Raw genomic sequence first — 16,382 nt, 5'->3', positions numbered from 1 at the left:
ACCCATACTTAAAGCATCTCCCTGCTTGGTAAGTGTTTTATTTACCAAAACAGCCTCATAAAAAAAAAAAAAATTCACTTTTCAGTGGTACTTTGAACATCAGTACTTTGATGGGCGGAAGCGGGATGAAGTCACGCTCCTTACGTACCACGGGCATTCCCCACCGAGGCGCTGGAGCAGGCACTGGCCAGCCTTTGAGGAAGAGCAGTGGGATAAGTCAGAAAGGCGCTGGATTAAGAAACAGGAGTAGGTTAAAAGTTACTCGAGAGCTGCCGAAAGGGATTTAAATGACCTACAGGCAAGCAGGCATTTCAAACGCAGGTAAGTCCCCTTGTTCTACTAAGCTGTGGCTGGAACAGCGATGGCAGGAGAGAGTATTTTAAGTACTTCAAGTCAAAGTGAGGAATATCGCCGTGACCCAAAGAACAGAAATCCAGCAGCAAGGAGCCAAGGAATTAGGTGACCCAACCCCATTCAAGCCCCAACCTGCTCGTAAATGCAACGGAGTCTCTCCCCAAGACAAGTGGCTCTTATCTAACTGTTTCACAGGTGAAAGTAAACACCTGAGCTGGCAGGATGTGAGCTGGTTGTGACAGGAAAAAAACAAAGCGACTCCTTTAATAACCTTAGAGTAGAAGTTTGTGTCATTAAACACACGCAGACCCAGAACCTCCACAACAGCTGTAGAAGAAGCCATTTTACATCTAAACGATACCTTTCCAGCCACAACACGCAGGACACTTTGTGCCGTTTATCTGGGTGGGTTAGAACGATTCCTAACCTTCAACAGAAAATACGTACAGCAACTGATAATAAGAAATAAATAAATAAAACCACCATCATGAGAATTAAAACTTTTATTAGTGTATTCACATATTAGGCAAATGCAACACGCATGAAGCTTATTTCTTAGGTTCACAAGTTCTACCAATACATTAGTCTACTGGTAAAACTAGCACAAACTGGTAACAGCTTTGCCAAATTATTTATTTATTTTAAAGGTGTCTGGCCCGTTTTTTCAAGGCTTGATTTTTGGTATTGCTTCTATGCCCTAGTCATTATGGCATAAAAATATCCGTCACTATCATCGATTCAGTCAACTGATTAAAAGCTGTAACACTGGCCGCATTTTTTTGTTCTCAAAGCTAAAGTTATCACTAGCCGCACTTACAAAGTACGGTACTAGTGTAATGGATGAAAATGTAGGGGGAAAAAAAAAAAACAGACAAAAGGCAATCCTGCTACTGCCACAATAACAAAAGAATGACAGACAGCTAGATCACAAGATTGTTAGTAAGATGTATATTTTTTCAAGTCAGAATAACCCTTCTATACAGTTTCCCAACCCTTCCCCAACCCAGACTTATTTGTAGAATATATTTCAGAATATTTTTTTTTTTTTAATATGGTGCAGCTGTAGTGTCCAAGGGTTCACAATAACATGCACTGTCATGAAGAACCTAGAAGTCCTCCTTCGCTGGTCATACCTCAGCAACCACTATCCTAGAGGTTTTGCAGAAGCAACTACTTTTAATAACAAGGCCCATTATGACATAATGAATGCGTATGATCTGGTATGTAAGTAAGCTATACAAAGCCACTCAGATCAGAAATTTAAATTGTTACTGAAATATGTTAAGAAGCTGCATCTATTTAAAAACCTATACGAAAGAGTCTAGTTTACCCTGGGAAAGGATTTTTCAAGGTATTTGGCTCCAAAACCTAAAAAACATTATTTTTAGTGACATCTGTTTAATGAAAAAAAAACCAAAAACAATCAACCAAACAGATGTAAGGGCTAAGCCAAGAACCTTGCGTACTTAATCCTGTATCCAATGCTACGGTAAATTCTCATTCCATGAGAAAAAATACTGATTTCAGTGATTCAAGGTACAAAAAAAGTCCCAAATTACATCAGTGTCAGCAATACTGCTGGCAACAGATGTGTCAACTCAGATGGGTAGGGAAAAGTAGACTCCTAGTGTGATGGAGACTTGGAATTTATAATATGAATTCATTTTAGGCCCCATTAAGCATATAAAGTGTCTTAAGATTTCACAGATGAATCTCAAGACATTTCTTTCCCTTCCAACGGAGGGATTTTCTTTTTCTTTAAGAAGGCAGCAAAAAATTAAGCTTTTCTACAAGGAAAGTCTGCTTTTTATGTTTAGGACAAGTCAAAAACCTGCTTATATAAAAAAATATAAAAGAATAAAGGAGTAGAGTCTTGGAATTTTATGAGAGATTTGCCCCAATCAAAAAAACAAACGACTATTTATGGGAACTAAAATGTAGAACAGCACAATACCGTGATATTTGAGATCATGATACATTACCTGTACATATACTTAGCTATTCATGTTATTGATAAACCATTAGGACACTCAATTATATACCCAATAAAAACACCATTAAGAGTCTTTAGAACTGTCCCTTCTTCTTTCTGAAGAAGGTATTTCTATACACTAAATTTTCATCTAGTATCAGAGTATAGGAAACAGAATCCACAAGGTGCTTTAATTGATGAGACCTCAAGTGCTGTTTTTCTTTTTTTTTTTTTTTTTTGTTTTTTAAAAACCTTTTTGGATAGTAAACAGTTCATGGGGACCACACACAAATACTACGACAGACGAGCTGTTATATTAAGTCTGTTGATTGGACTCGATATTTAGCCCACTGGTAACGGAGGAAGGAGTTTTACGACATGCTGGAGCAGCGTACTGAAGGGGAGCCCATCTGAGTCAATACTTTGTCCAACCATTGTAGAGGTCCATTCAGGTGAAGTTCAATCCAGCAAGGAGTGCTTGTTACCGTTTGCCGCCTAGAAAATAAAAGAATAATAAAGAAAGTTGGAAAGCAGCTTTGGCTGCCATAAAATTCTCCGTCATATGATCAAATATCATAAAAAATAATAATCTGTAACCATTACTGCAACTGTTACTAAGGTTTTTCAGACAGTTGTTGAAGAAAAACCACTCAGAACACTCCACATCTACAAGATGCATCATTAATTACACGCTTGCCCATAATACGTTGAGAACATTCCGCTCTGGAGAATAAAATAAGAACTACAGTATTAGCTTCAAGGGCCACACGAAGAGCCTTACTTCTAAAAAGAAATTAAAAACTGAAGATTGTCCAACCAATGTGGTGTTCACATCACACACAGTTGTGTGCAACTGTATCTCAACCTTCAAAGGGTCCATCTGTGTAATTAGGTTTGAATTTTGTAGAGAAATACGGAATAGAAACACTTGTCTCCGCAGCATCAGCACGGCCAAACAGCATGGTACTATGGAGATCATAAAATCTGGCTTTTTGGAGAAATTGAGAAGATAAACGTATAAGAAAATTGCTAGATGTTGTCAGAAACACTACGTCAAAACACAGTGCGTGGTTATACTGTGCTAAGTGATGCTATCTCAAAGGAACGCCAAACTTTATCTCTGATTTCCAGTAACCTTACACTTCTATATGTGTTTTGTACTGCAACATCCTCACACAAACAATTTAAGCAAAAATTCTGTTTCCCTTCTCTTCTATATAAACTTGCCGTATATTTTTCCACAATAGAAGCCCTCAATTAAATACAATATAGAAAGCCTCAGTAAAGTTGAAGGGTTGCCAACTGTAAAAGCTTCATGCGCTCTCCCATATATCCTTGTTTCAGAGACCTGTTATTAAAAAAAAAAATTAAAAAAAAAATCTTCCTTCTCATCTCCAAAGTAAAGAAATCAGTATTGGACACACTCTGCCTGAGAAATCCTGTTATTTCACTGTACCCACGCCAGGCATGGGAGTTTTCCCAAGCTAGACCGGCAAAACTACTGTTGCTAAGCCAGTTTTTCCTAGTAATTCCTGCTATCCCAAAGCCAAAGCAAGGAGGTATTAAGATTCAAAAGGCAGCAGATTAGTCAGACACAAGCCCAGCCCCTTCGTTTTCACTGTCGGCGCTGCAACCCTTGGCTTTAAGGAAATCTGTTTATATAAGCAGAGGAACTGAAAAGGCAGGAAGATGAAGCCAGTCGGAGGACGGATTTCAGAAAGTTGTCTGTGGTTTCACATTTTCTAGGAGAAGAAAGCAGCGGGGTCTGTGCTCTCTCAGCACTCTAAAGAACATTGTTATCTTAGCCCCGAATGCCTATGCCAAAACAAAGTGATCCAATAAAAGAACAATCTAAACCACAGGAAGTATAATTCCATTTAGTCTCGAATACTCTCCCAAAGAAGGAAGTTCATTATTCCACCGCTGTCAACTCCCCTACAATGTGTTCCACAACACACTTCCTCAAAAATTTATAACTAGTTCTGCTCAACAGCCCTGGCTTTGCACTACACAGGCAAAAGTTGATAAAATAGTGACAATCACTTCACAGCCACCCCAAAGCAAAAACTCAGCCTCTTCTCACTTGGAGCACTGGGTCCAGTTCTGGGCCCCCCAGTTCAAGAAGGACAGGGAACTACTGGAGAGAGTCCAGCGGAGGCTACAAAGATGATCAAGGGACTGGAGCATCTCTCTGATGAGGAAAGGCTGAGGGACCTGGGGCTGTTCAGCCTGGAGAAGAGAAGACTGAGAGGGGGCCTCATCAATATCTAAAAGGTGGGTGGTCAAGAGGATGGGGCCAGACTCTTCTGAGTGGTGCCCAGTGACAGGACAAGGGGCAACGGGCACAAACTGGAACACGGGAAATTCCATCTCAACATGAGGAAAAACCTCTTTCCTTTGAGGGAGACAGAGCCCTGGAAGAGGCTGCCCAGAGAGGGTGTGGAGTCTCCTTGTCTGGAGACATGCCAAACCTGCCTGAATGGGCTCCTGTGCAACCTCCTCTGGGTGACCCTGCTCTGGTAGGGGGCTGGACTAGATGACCTCCAGAGGTTCCTTCCAACCCCTACCAGTTTGTGATTCTACCCATGAATTTCCAGCTCATCTATCACTAAGTCGCTTTGCTGTGATTACCTCTACTTAACTTTCTTCCGAAGATGATCCTAGACCTGGATAGTTCTTGAGCTAACACGAACACTTGACTGTTGATCTGAACTTCCACCACCATCCTCAACTCAAGTCAACACGTATTGAGCAAAAAGCTATAAGCTATTTTGTCTACCAAGCTTATAAAATCTACCACTTTGCACATTTACGCACATATGCCTAAAATTAAGTAACACTTTGGTTTTGCCAAAGCCTGTTCTATGAGAAATGTTTCTGACATAATAACGAAGCACGGAAGTTTTAACAAGAATAATGTATTTTCCAGTGCTTCCTGGTCTATTTTGACAATTCAGACTATGCTCATCTAAATTCCAGGTTGCATTTGCAGGAGCAACCTCGTCTTGATCTAATCACAACTGCAGCATAATTTACAGGTTTTCTGCATCAATAATTTATTAGCACCATCTTAAAGAGAGATGCAAAGAAACTAGTTCAGCATTATGTCAGTAATCAGTTTCTGTGCTCTTCTGGCTGCATTTCCACTGGAGCTTTTTCAGCCCTATGATCTCTGAAGGGTTTATAGCTAACAACCAACATTCTCCCTCCTTAAAAATAACTTTACCAAAAGCCCCCCTGCTGTTTTAACCCAGCACTTAAGCTCCATCCACTTCAAGTTGTCTCCATATAATCTGACTGATTAAGCCTTTCTTCTGTTCTGATTTGAATGTTGTATTTAATTATGCGTAAGAGTATACATATTCCTTTTGAGCCAAATCCAACAGTTCTTTAAACTTGAGCCAGATTCCTTCTTGTGTACCTCTTGCTAACAAAGAGGTACCAATTTATTCCATTACTCAAATTTCTCATTTCGCCTAATTAGGCTTTTACAAAATTGGCTTCATTTAGCTGAGAAGCATCCCCCAGGTACTGGTGCTGCTATTTACATGTATATATTTCAAAAGCAGATAAAAGAATCAAATCCCCAGGATTCAGAGTGGAACCTACATGCGATTACTGAACTTCAGAGAATATATGGATTTTAAAAAATCGTTATATACTGCAACAGGGTATTGATACGTCAGACTTCATACATTCAGTGGACAATTTCTAGGGAGATTTAAGGGATTTGTTTAAAACCACATCTCTAGCTCTCCAAAATAATGAAATCTTTAATACTGCTTAGTTAGAAGTCAATTTCTTTTCTTCCAAAATTCCGATACTACATTAAAACCAGGCACCATCCTCAACTATAGCTCTTAGTTTGTGCTAATAGAGAATACAATTGCAATCTATTCAAAAGCAGATAAAAGACTATTTTTTCCACTCAAAAAACTGTTTTTAGCAGTTTTACTACACAAACACAGTCATCTTAGTCCTGCAAAGTTTTTTCCACTACAAGTTTCAAAATATTTGCCATCTCTTAAATGTGTGTTCTCCAGCTGTTTCATTCTGCGGAATGCACTCTGAGGGACTCCAGTTCTTTCCATCAGGTTCTACCAACTGAATCCCGCACCACAAACTAACAAACTCTTTATATTCTATATAGAACAGGAGAGGGACCAAAATTACTGTAAGTTTCATAAAGAGCAAATAATCCCATAGTACAAACTGAGAAACTTCTAGAGGTTGTCAGTGATTTCACCACAATAAGCACGCAGGACTGAGGGAAGAAACGGAACTTTGACGACATCCCTTGCTCAACAGCTGACTTCAACGCAATACTAAATTTCAGTTTATTGGTCTTTATGACAGGAGCTCCATAGCTGAGGGGGGAGAAAAAGGAAAATATGGGTTTAACTTGCAGACAGCTTTACCTACAATAGCAGTAAGAAGCCTGCATATATGCCTTCAAGTTAGACCAATGAACTATTAGTGAAAGAAGAGAAATGTTTAACTGTAAATTTAAAGCAAAGTGTTTTTGTTTTTTTTTTTTTTATTACCTGTATTCAGCTCCCCATCCTTTAACAAAACTCATTCTTATGGTACACATTCTAGTAAGCTGATAAACTGCTTCAAAACCCTGATTCACAGATTGAGCCAGAAGAGCAGCAAATTCTTGGTTATTAAAGATTTTTAGGTTGCATCCTATAAAAGAAAAAAAAAGTCAAAAGGGTACAATCAATGAATACTTGTGTTTGCCACATAGAAGCCCAAAACTATGAAGAAACTGTCAAAAGGAAAGCAAATGTCTAGGTATTTTTGCAGGAGACCTTTGGTCAGCCACTAACCTGGTGGGATTTTGCAGACAGTTGCAGGATGCCAGCCATATCTTTGATTACAGTTGGGGCTCTGCACAAAAATCGCACTATCGCTTAGGCACTCGGCAAAAACTTCTCCACCGATGTAGTAGAGACGTACTCCCCTTCCTGTAGCAAAATGCCAAGGAACTCCAGTTACGTTATGATGCAAGCAGATTAAAAAACAAGAGGGTATTTTGTTTCAGAAAAGGCCAAGGTTTTTCTTTACAACAAAAAGAAATCAATTATCTACAGGACCACACAGCTACAGCAGGAGCAGAACACAATTAACTTGCATTTTTCTCCCATGAACACACAATATTTGATGGAGAAGCAGAGTAACTTTTGGTCAAGAGCAAGATAGAATTTTCTAGCCACGCAATGGCTTGTAACCAAATCCAAGGAAGGGAGCTATGTTCATCACCAAATAGTGCTCTCACTTAAAAGAAATGCCAACATTGAAATAAAAAGATTAGATGCAACAAAATTAAAACCTGTGCTAATATTAAATTGTTGTATGTGAAGTGGCACAGGCCACTATGGCAAAATAAAGAGAACACAAGGACACAACTTCAACACTCTCCTCTTACATGCACCCACACTATTTCACAATGCACTGCATACCCCTTCTCTGTACTACTTGGACAAAACCATCAAGAATTCATTTAGCTCTATTAAAAAAAAAATACCCGTAAGAAATCCTATTGTTCACTTTTCAATTTTGAACTTGTTCCCCGAGTAGAAGAAAAGAAAACAAATTCTAGCATAAGTAAGAGCAATAATGTACAACTGATCTCCCAAAGAAAACTACTTATAATTAACAGGTCCTTTAAAGGCCATAGTTTCTCTTCCCCTTAATCTTCAAAACTCTTTTTCAAACAAAATGTGAGCAAAAAGTGAGAGCTCCTTATTCTTTTGCTTTTCCTCATCATTGACCATTTTGATCAGTCAGCACAGGCATTAGCACATCTGAAATTTTATTAGAGAAATGTTTTGATCTGGCATAGAGGGAGTCAGAAGGTTCTACTAAAGAGGTTGAACGTTTTTACTAAAAGTAAAAGCACAAAAATCTTGTGAATGTTGCTAAATAAAAAAATCCAGGAAAAAAAAAAAAAGAAAAAGAAGTAGTTTCATGAAGAACTTAAAGCCAAGATGCTGCATTGTGGACAACAATATTCTTTGCTAACCATTACAAAGAAATGTTGAAACAGCATGTTATCTCAATGGTAGCTTCTCCCATTTCAGAAAAGAATTCAAGAAGTACTACCAACGTCCATTCTGCATTTTATGAGTTAGAATAAACTACGCAACACATTAGTATTTTGTAATTAAAGCTTAAATTTCCATTATAAGCTGCTCTGAATATAAACGCTAACGAGCGGTCCAAGGAGGAGTCCAAAAGCCAAAAACATGCCCCCTTGGGATGCTTTGGGGCATCCCCTTTTTCCAGAAGGCAGAGAACAGCAATGTGAGGAAGAGGAATCCCAAACAGTTGAGTGGCTTCCTCCTAGGTCACTCTCGGCCTGGCAGCCGTGTGACTGCTGGTGTCACCAACTTAGTGACTACTGATCGAGAAAAGGCAGCTCCTTTCAGCTCCAGCCATCGCTGTCTCTCTTCCGAGTGGCAAATGGCCACGGTAGCAGAAGATGCTGCCTTCTAGAGCACTAGAAGGTGCTCTAGGTGGACCTGCTTTGACAGGGGGTGGGACTAGATGATCTCCAGAGGTCCCTTCCAACCCCATATCACTCTGTGATTCTGTGATTTCTCCCTGATTTCAGAAGCGGTGACCTCCATGTCTTTTCACTTCTGTCCTTAACAAGACAGACCAAGCTCTCCTTGGCAAGCGGAGAGGGAGAAGTTCAATGGCTAGATGCAAAAGGATGAAAGGATCCCAGCACACAGATCTGCCCAGCCTACTGGATCACTCCACAGAATTTAACAGCTAAAATAAAAGTAAATAGTTAAAAAAACTTAGTTGTTTTTTTTTTTTACCTATGTGTCGCCTTGTCATTTCCACTGTAGCATTTCTGTTTACGTTGGAAAGCAGACCTAGACAAAATCTTTCTGAATTTGATGGATCTGTGAAGCCATCTACGGTCAGCGAAGGCTGTGATGCATGGAAGGTTTCTCCCACTCTTTGATTCAATTCATAATATGCTATTGAACACCAAAACGCAGGCTCCGAGTAAGTAACTGGTTGCAAGTCTAAAAAAAAAAAAAAAAAGTCAAAAAATAAACTTAAGACAGAACTTGAGGCTGAAAAGAAATCTATCTGCCCTGACAGTCTCCTCAAACTAGTCAAATTCTTATTTTGCTTACTGTCATTTTTACCTACCCCAGTAACTAGAATGGATTCAATATTCCACACAAGGGAAGGAGTGGAAGAAGAAAGGGTGATCTAATCTGACCACAGCTCATGTAGTTCAGTGCTTGCATTTTGCTCGGTAAAATGATTAAGCTGATGTTGCTGTGAGTGCCAGACGCTGAGAAGATTCTGTTGCCTTTCTATAACTTATAAACATCTTGGCAATGTTAAAGAAAAGATTAAACTACCAAACACTGAACCACACAAAGGAATAAAATAATGATATGAAAATGATGTTCCCTTGTATTACACTGTATCTTTTACTGTCTCTTTATCTAAAAGCTCCTTTTACTCTCCATTATTAGCGCTTGGTATCTTCTCTGTGCATCTTCAGTTTTTCCTGTGCTGCTTCCCCTTTTTACCTACCCTAATTACTTACTCAGCGTTCTGAACAGCATTTTCCTGTCACATCCTGTCACCGTTCCTCAAACAAACCCCAGGGAATCTGATCTTCCTGAGGCATTTATACAGACACGCTGATCAAAGCAGGTGGGCAACTCGTGTGGGAGCAACAGCTGTGTTGTGGCCACAGGCGACAGAGTAGATGAGGAGCAGAGCACACATACAAGGGAGACAGCAAGTCTGGGCAGCACTATGGATAGGCCAAAGTCCTTTAAACTATTTATTTTTAAAATGCCATTCCTGCACATACAACCATATTGTTCTTTCTCTTTGCTAGAAGCTCAACAGTTACACAAATAGAGTAGTTATTATTAAGTGGGAGGGGAGCCACAGGATGAGGGGGAACAGTTTTAAACTGGAAGAGGGGAGATTGAGATGAGATCTCAGGAATAAATTCTTTGCTGTGAGGGTGGTGAGACCCTGGCCCAGGGTGCCCAGAGAAGCTGTGGCTGCCCCATCCCTGGAGGGGTTCAAGGCCAGGCTGGATGGGGCTTTGAGCAACCTGGTCTGGTGGGAGTTGTCCCTGCCTAGGGCAGGGGGGGTTGGAACTGGATGGTCTTGAAGGTCTCTTCCAACCCAAACCATTCTATGAAGTTATTAACTAAGCCCTATTATGTTTATCATCATGAAGTCAACCCAATAGTCTCCTCCTAATAGAGCTCTTATTTTCTTAAAGTACATTTTCATTTTTAATGTAATTATAAAGAAGAGTCATCGCACACACCGGAACAATTAAAAGTATTTCCAGCTTACCCAGGCTATGATTAACTGGGGAGAGAGTACTAGGAGACAGCTCTGCTGGAGATCCTGTGGAAGCAATACAGATTGTTTTATAGCAAATGATTCTCGTTATTTCAGATGGGTAGGTATAGCCATTATCTAGATACAGTTTTACATTAAAATCTTTTGGAATAAGAAACCTCAGACATCCTACAACCAGTTTTCCTGCATGTTACATGCTTATTCTGAATTAAGACTGCATTTAATTTTCCAGACTCCTGGGAGCCTATCCTTCCTCGTAAAGACTCCATTAACATCTTAGTGTTGCATTTGACAGAGCTCTCACTTCATGCACACTCTATGAACATAACTTTATTTACACACTTTTCCAGTGAGAAGGAAATGACTTCTTACCAAATTCAGTGGAAAAAAGCTAAGACAAAGTAGATGAGATAATCCAGATATTACCTCTCCATTCTCAAAGGAGAGGATTTATCTCTAGAAAGAACAAGCTGGATTTCCTCATTTGAGGAAATTATTCTTTCCTGGAAAGAGGAAGCAAAAAACTCTGAAAACATGAACTCTCCAGCATAATTTGTGCACTAGGAGGGCAAAAGAGAGAGGTTTTGCACAGAAACATTCCTACGGTGACTGCTGATGTTAGGCTTTGTTAATTAAGGCACCAATTGTCACATAGCAGGGAAAATATTGCAGTTCTTAGAGAAACTAGTGCAGTTGATTCCAATTAACTGAAAAAGGTTGCTAACATTAGCTAACCAAACACACTCAAAAGTCTGCCAGCACATAGCAGGGGGTTCTTATCCAGCACATTAATTGTGCTTTGTCCAAGTCTGAGGCCAACCAGATTATCTAGAAACCCCTTCATACAAAGGCACAAATGCTTGACGCTTTACTACTCTTTCAATAGAGCCTTCCCTACAAAATTAATTTGAAACATGGCAAAAGTGATAACGATGTCAGAGTTAAGAGGCAGGTTCTCAAAATGCAGCATTTCTGCAACTTGTTTAGGCCAACACACATTTTGCTTCAATGAACCTGTTTCCAGAAGGTAAAGTTAGGGGTAAGCTGAAACCAGTCAACTATTAAAATCTGTATTAAGGCTTTCTGATAAAGGCTTAATTAGACCTGCTTGCTTTTGTTACAACACAAATTAAATGTACTTACTAGAATGTTTTAAAAGCATTGCTCTAGCCAAAAATTGTTTTGTTCACAAAAGACTGAAAGGGATATTTTAAACAGAAACACCAGGCTGTACAGAGAGCTCCTGCCATCACCGTTCAGGCTGAATTAATGCCACTGTGCAGAGGGATCAAGTCTCGTCATCCCAAGTCTCAGAAGCAGTGGAAAAAAAAAAAAAATGTTACCTGTATCCATGCTTTGGTTCAACTGCTGGTCACTCGTTTCTCCATCTTCACTAATATAACCCGGAGGTGGTGTTTCTGTCAAAGAAAAAAAAAGAAAAATATACAAAAAATCCACCCATTGGTTCAATGACTGGGAAATTTGTAAGATTTAACATTTAGGGCTTTCATCCTCAAGTCTTCAAGAGCTCCATATGATACCTGAATATTGAACTGGAATCTCATTTTGCTGTCCCTTTTTCCTTCCAGTAGGACTTCAAAGGCATTACCTGCCTTATTGTCTATATAAAATGTATCATCTCTTGTAGACACCAGTCGGTCACTCAAATATGTTATAAAATTAACAGCTAATCCTTGCTTGTTCCATTTAACACAAGATACTTTCACTACAACTTTGCAATTGTGATCAACAGCTTTCACATTTAGTAGAATTACAAATGAAAAAAACCATCTGGTGACTTCAAAAAAAAAAAAAAAGAAGTGAGCTGTCTTTATGGATTGTAACCATCAGATCAGATACCCTCCCACGCCTTACAGAAGTTGCTAGATTTAAAGGTTATTTTTCAGTTCAGTCCCCAGATCCAATACCCAACAGTTACTTCACTCATTAATGATAACTATATTATTTAACTAGTTACACTGCACAAGCTCTGTTATCATTATTACCTCCAGGCTCTATTAAAACAATCACCTATTCTTTTAACTAGTTTTCTTTAAAGATGGGAGTTTCATAGACCACAGTAAACTCAGTAACAAGTTTCAAGCATTTTGATACTAGAAACTGTGTCTAATTCCACAGAAATATCTCCAAAACCCAGGAGAATATGGTTGTTCCGTTTCTCCATTCAAAATGTGCTTTGTAACCCCGATAATGAGTTAACCAACTGACTTTCAGGAAATAATTTTCTTTGAACTGGGCAAATGTCTTTTCCTATATATTAAAGGCAAAACCTGGATTTCTTTAGTGAAAGTGTTTGAAGCTAACTATCTCTACAATCGCCTTAGAATTTTCTCCAAGACATCTGAGAGATTAAACGTATTTAATTACATTATTACCAAATAGCAGAAATTTAGAGATAGAGCATTTTATTTAAAGATAAAGCGTTTTGCTTAAGAATTAAAATCAAATTATATCAAACATCATGTCTGAGATTTACAGCGATACAGTCAGATTAGAAAGGAGTCTGTGAGAGGAAACTGGAGTTAGTTGATTAAATAAAAATGAACCAAAAAGAATTATATCTGTGGTTCCTTCTGTAAAACTACTGTGCTAAACGTAGACATGACAAAATTCAAGTAAGAATTTAGTAGGGACATTAAGGAAAATCTTTACTAGCAAAGTAGAGATGACAAAAATCGTATTTGTTTTGAATATTTTTATAGAATTCATTGTCATAAAGTGGACCCCACCCATCTCCAAATCATTTGTTACAGCTAAACCATGGTAAAAGGTCAATAACCATTTCCAATCCAACCCGCACCTCCCGTTTCCAGTTGCTAATCTGGGCTCTTTGGCACAGATTATTTTCCATGTCTAGTCTCTCTCTGAGCAGAGAAGATTTCCTCTACCTAGTACTATTAATACTGATTTAGGGTCAGAGGTTGAGCACCACCACAGCTAGAAATAAATGCTCAAAATTCTTAGCAGAGCTTGAACACTGCCAGAAGTTTGGGCAATGCAGCTCAGAGCATCCGTAACCTGAAAGGGAATGTACAGCCCCAAAGGCCATCCTGCACCTTCATGATCGCCTTCTTCCCTCAAATGCTGTGTCCAGTTTTGGGCCACTCATGACAGGAAAGACACTGAGGGGCTGGAGCGTGTCCAGAGAAGGGCAACGGAGCTGGTGAAGGGTCTGGAGCACAAGTCTTGTGAGGAGCGGCTGAGGGAGCTGGGGGTGTGCAGCCTGGAGAAAAGGAGGCTGAGGGGAGACCTTCTCTCTCTCCACAACTCCCTGAAAGGAGGGTGTAGCCAGGGGGGGTCTTCTCCCAATTAACAAGGGATAGGACAAGAGGAAATGGCCTCAAGTTGCACCAGGGGAAGTTTAGGATGAATATTAGGAAAAAATTTTACACTGAAAGAGTTATTAAGCATTGCAACGGGCTGCCCAGGGCAGTGGTGGAGTCACCATCCCTGGAGGTATTTCAAAGCCAGGCAGACATGGTGCTGAGGGACATGGGTTAGTGGTGGTTTTGTCAGTGTTGGGTTGATGGTTGGACTTGATGATCTAGAAGGTCCCTTCCCATCTGGACAATTCTATGATTCCCAGCTGTAAGTGAAAACAACCTCTCTGTAGACCAAGACACCATTGCGGTGCAGAACTACCACGGCTGTTAGTCCGGTTTACCACTAACGAGAACTGTTCTCTGAAGCAGGCTCTCAAGACTTATCAGAACCTCGCTAACTATTCAAGATTAAGTTAGCAAGGTCAACTAAAGTAAGATGCCATGATATGAAGACAACAGGAGGCTGTCGGTGACAAAGAGAAGGAGGCAAGGTGTGGTTTAGCTGTATAAACATTTGATTATCATGTGAACACCCACAATCACCTTGAAAAAACTTCCTGCAAATAACTACTTAAGAGTCACTTTAGCTCATTTCCATAGCACTGGATTTTCAAATGTTGGCTTTTCCAGCAAGTTGTTTGCAAATGCTATCAGAAGACGTCAGATTGAGTCAAAAAAGTATACAGAAGAAAGCAACACCAGCTACCAGCACTTTAAATTGCTCTTTAAAGACCTGCTGTCCCAAGGGGGCAACAAATGCGGCACAAATTAAATAGGTGAGATGAGATTCATTGAAGTTTTTTGGGTGCCATTTCAGTTTCTGAATATATTTAAAGAAAACACAAGCAACATCCTGTTTAAGACATGCAGATACAATTTGTACATCACTTGTATTTGAATTTCACTGCAGTCATTTTATTCTGCAAGGGAATCCAGATCTGAAATTTCAGCTTGTTTGTAACATAGTTACATTAAACACTTATGAAAAAAGACTTCAGCTTTGCTTGGTTTTACACTCCAGGCAACTTCCTGAAGAGATAGGAAACAGGAAGTTGGGGCAGGAAACAAAGGTCACTGATTTTATGTTTCAATACGGGTACAGACTTTCGGGTGCACTGTAGCAGATTAGTCTTGGTATTTTTCTCTGTAGGGTGGGGAAGAGGCAAAGACGAGGAGGAGGAATTCTTTAAGAGTTCAATATTGTTCAATTGTTCTTTCATACTAAGAAGACAAATCTGTATCCACACAATAGTAACAATACACAAAGCAGACCTTGATTGACTGTGAACTACAAATCAAAATATTTTTTAAGTCACTGTTTTGCAACTTTGAGTTTTCTTCACATACTATACACAATGAGATAGAGAAGCAGTTTACTCCTCAACCACGAATAAACAGCATTTTGCAACACCTATATGTTGGTAAAACAGGTTTAAAGCATAAGGTGAAGGTCTGCTCTGCACCCATTAGCATTTTGAATCTTAAATAAGCTATTAAAATCAAGTAACCTATTGTGAAACCACAGCAATGTGGTTTCACACAGGATAGCATTCTGCAAACAACAGCGTTCAGGTATTTCCACTGGAATTAATACATGACATCAACTAGATTTAATTTACTGGTGCACCTTTCAATTAATTTGGTCACTTAGCAGGATGAAATTACCATCTTTGTTCTTGTGGCATAATGCTAAGTGTACTGTTTACAGTGGGAGTTAGGAAAATACCTGGTATGTAATTGCTCTGTGGTTCAATTCCAGCTGGAAAGTTAGTGTTTTCAGGAATGGAATGAGTATAGTCATCGAGAGGTGGAAGCTCCGTTAGAATCTCAGTGTGCCGTGGCACTAGTACGGGAGGCAAGACTGGAAAAACAAAATACAAAGCATTAGTAAAATCCTCAAAAGACACAGTTCTGCAAGCTAAAAGGCAAAAAAAAAAATAAAATCTAAACCATCTAACAATTTCTTAATATGTTTTGAAATTTTCTGACTCTTCAGTACTGCTAATACTGCAACTGAACTGCTATTTACCAGAGGAATCAGATTCCTGAGGTATCTCTCAAGTGAGACTATTCCACATAGCCAAGCTAAGTCATCTCTCTTCTCCTTTTCAGTCTGGACTGTTTAGTTTCCAGCCACCTGGAAACTGCTAGTGGTACTGGAAGTGTTTATCGGGGGTATTCAATACATTTGTAAAGATTTTTCAGTATCTTCACCATTAAAAACTTCCAGGGCATGGTATTCTCAAAATCTATATATCTAAGAATTTTGTATTTTTGGCAAGCGAAAGCATCATCTTTCTGTATTTTTCATTTAAAACATTACTCTGAACAAGTACGTTCAG

General features: G+C 39.3%; 1 protein-coding gene across 2 annotated transcripts in view; it reads right to left on the bottom strand.

The window, feature by feature from the left end:
• Positions 1 to 843: 843 nt before the first annotated feature.
• The window catches only part of SMAD2 (SMAD family member 2), a 53,675-nt gene continuing 38,136 nt past the window's right edge, over positions 844 to 16,382 (bottom strand). Inside the window, exons 5-11 of one of the 2 annotated variants that reach the window (XM_074166762.1) lie at positions 15,767 to 15,901; positions 12,040 to 12,114; positions 10,688 to 10,741; positions 9,160 to 9,372; positions 7,159 to 7,296; positions 6,871 to 7,015; positions 844 to 2,821 (exon numbers count right to left, since the gene is read on the bottom strand). In XM_074166762.1, coding sequence (XP_074022863.1) covers positions 2,698 to 2,821; positions 6,871 to 7,015; positions 7,159 to 7,296; positions 9,160 to 9,372; positions 10,688 to 10,741; positions 12,040 to 12,114; positions 15,767 to 15,901 — 884 coding nt within the window. In that variant the 3' untranslated portion in view covers positions 844 to 2,697. The remainder of the gene's footprint in view (positions 2,822 to 6,870; positions 7,016 to 7,158; positions 7,297 to 9,159; positions 9,373 to 10,687; positions 10,742 to 12,039; positions 12,115 to 15,766; positions 15,902 to 16,382) is intronic. The other variant, XM_074166763.1, reaches the window with a different exon arrangement.

The sequence above is a fragment of the Numenius arquata genome, chromosome Z, assembly GCF_964106895.1.
Source record: "Numenius arquata chromosome Z, bNumArq3.hap1.1, whole genome shotgun sequence".
NCBI lineage: Eukaryota > Metazoa > Chordata > Aves > Charadriiformes > Scolopacidae > Numenius > Numenius arquata.
Note: the sequence above shows the minus strand (reverse complement) of the source record. Positions and strands in the feature narration are given on the sequence as shown.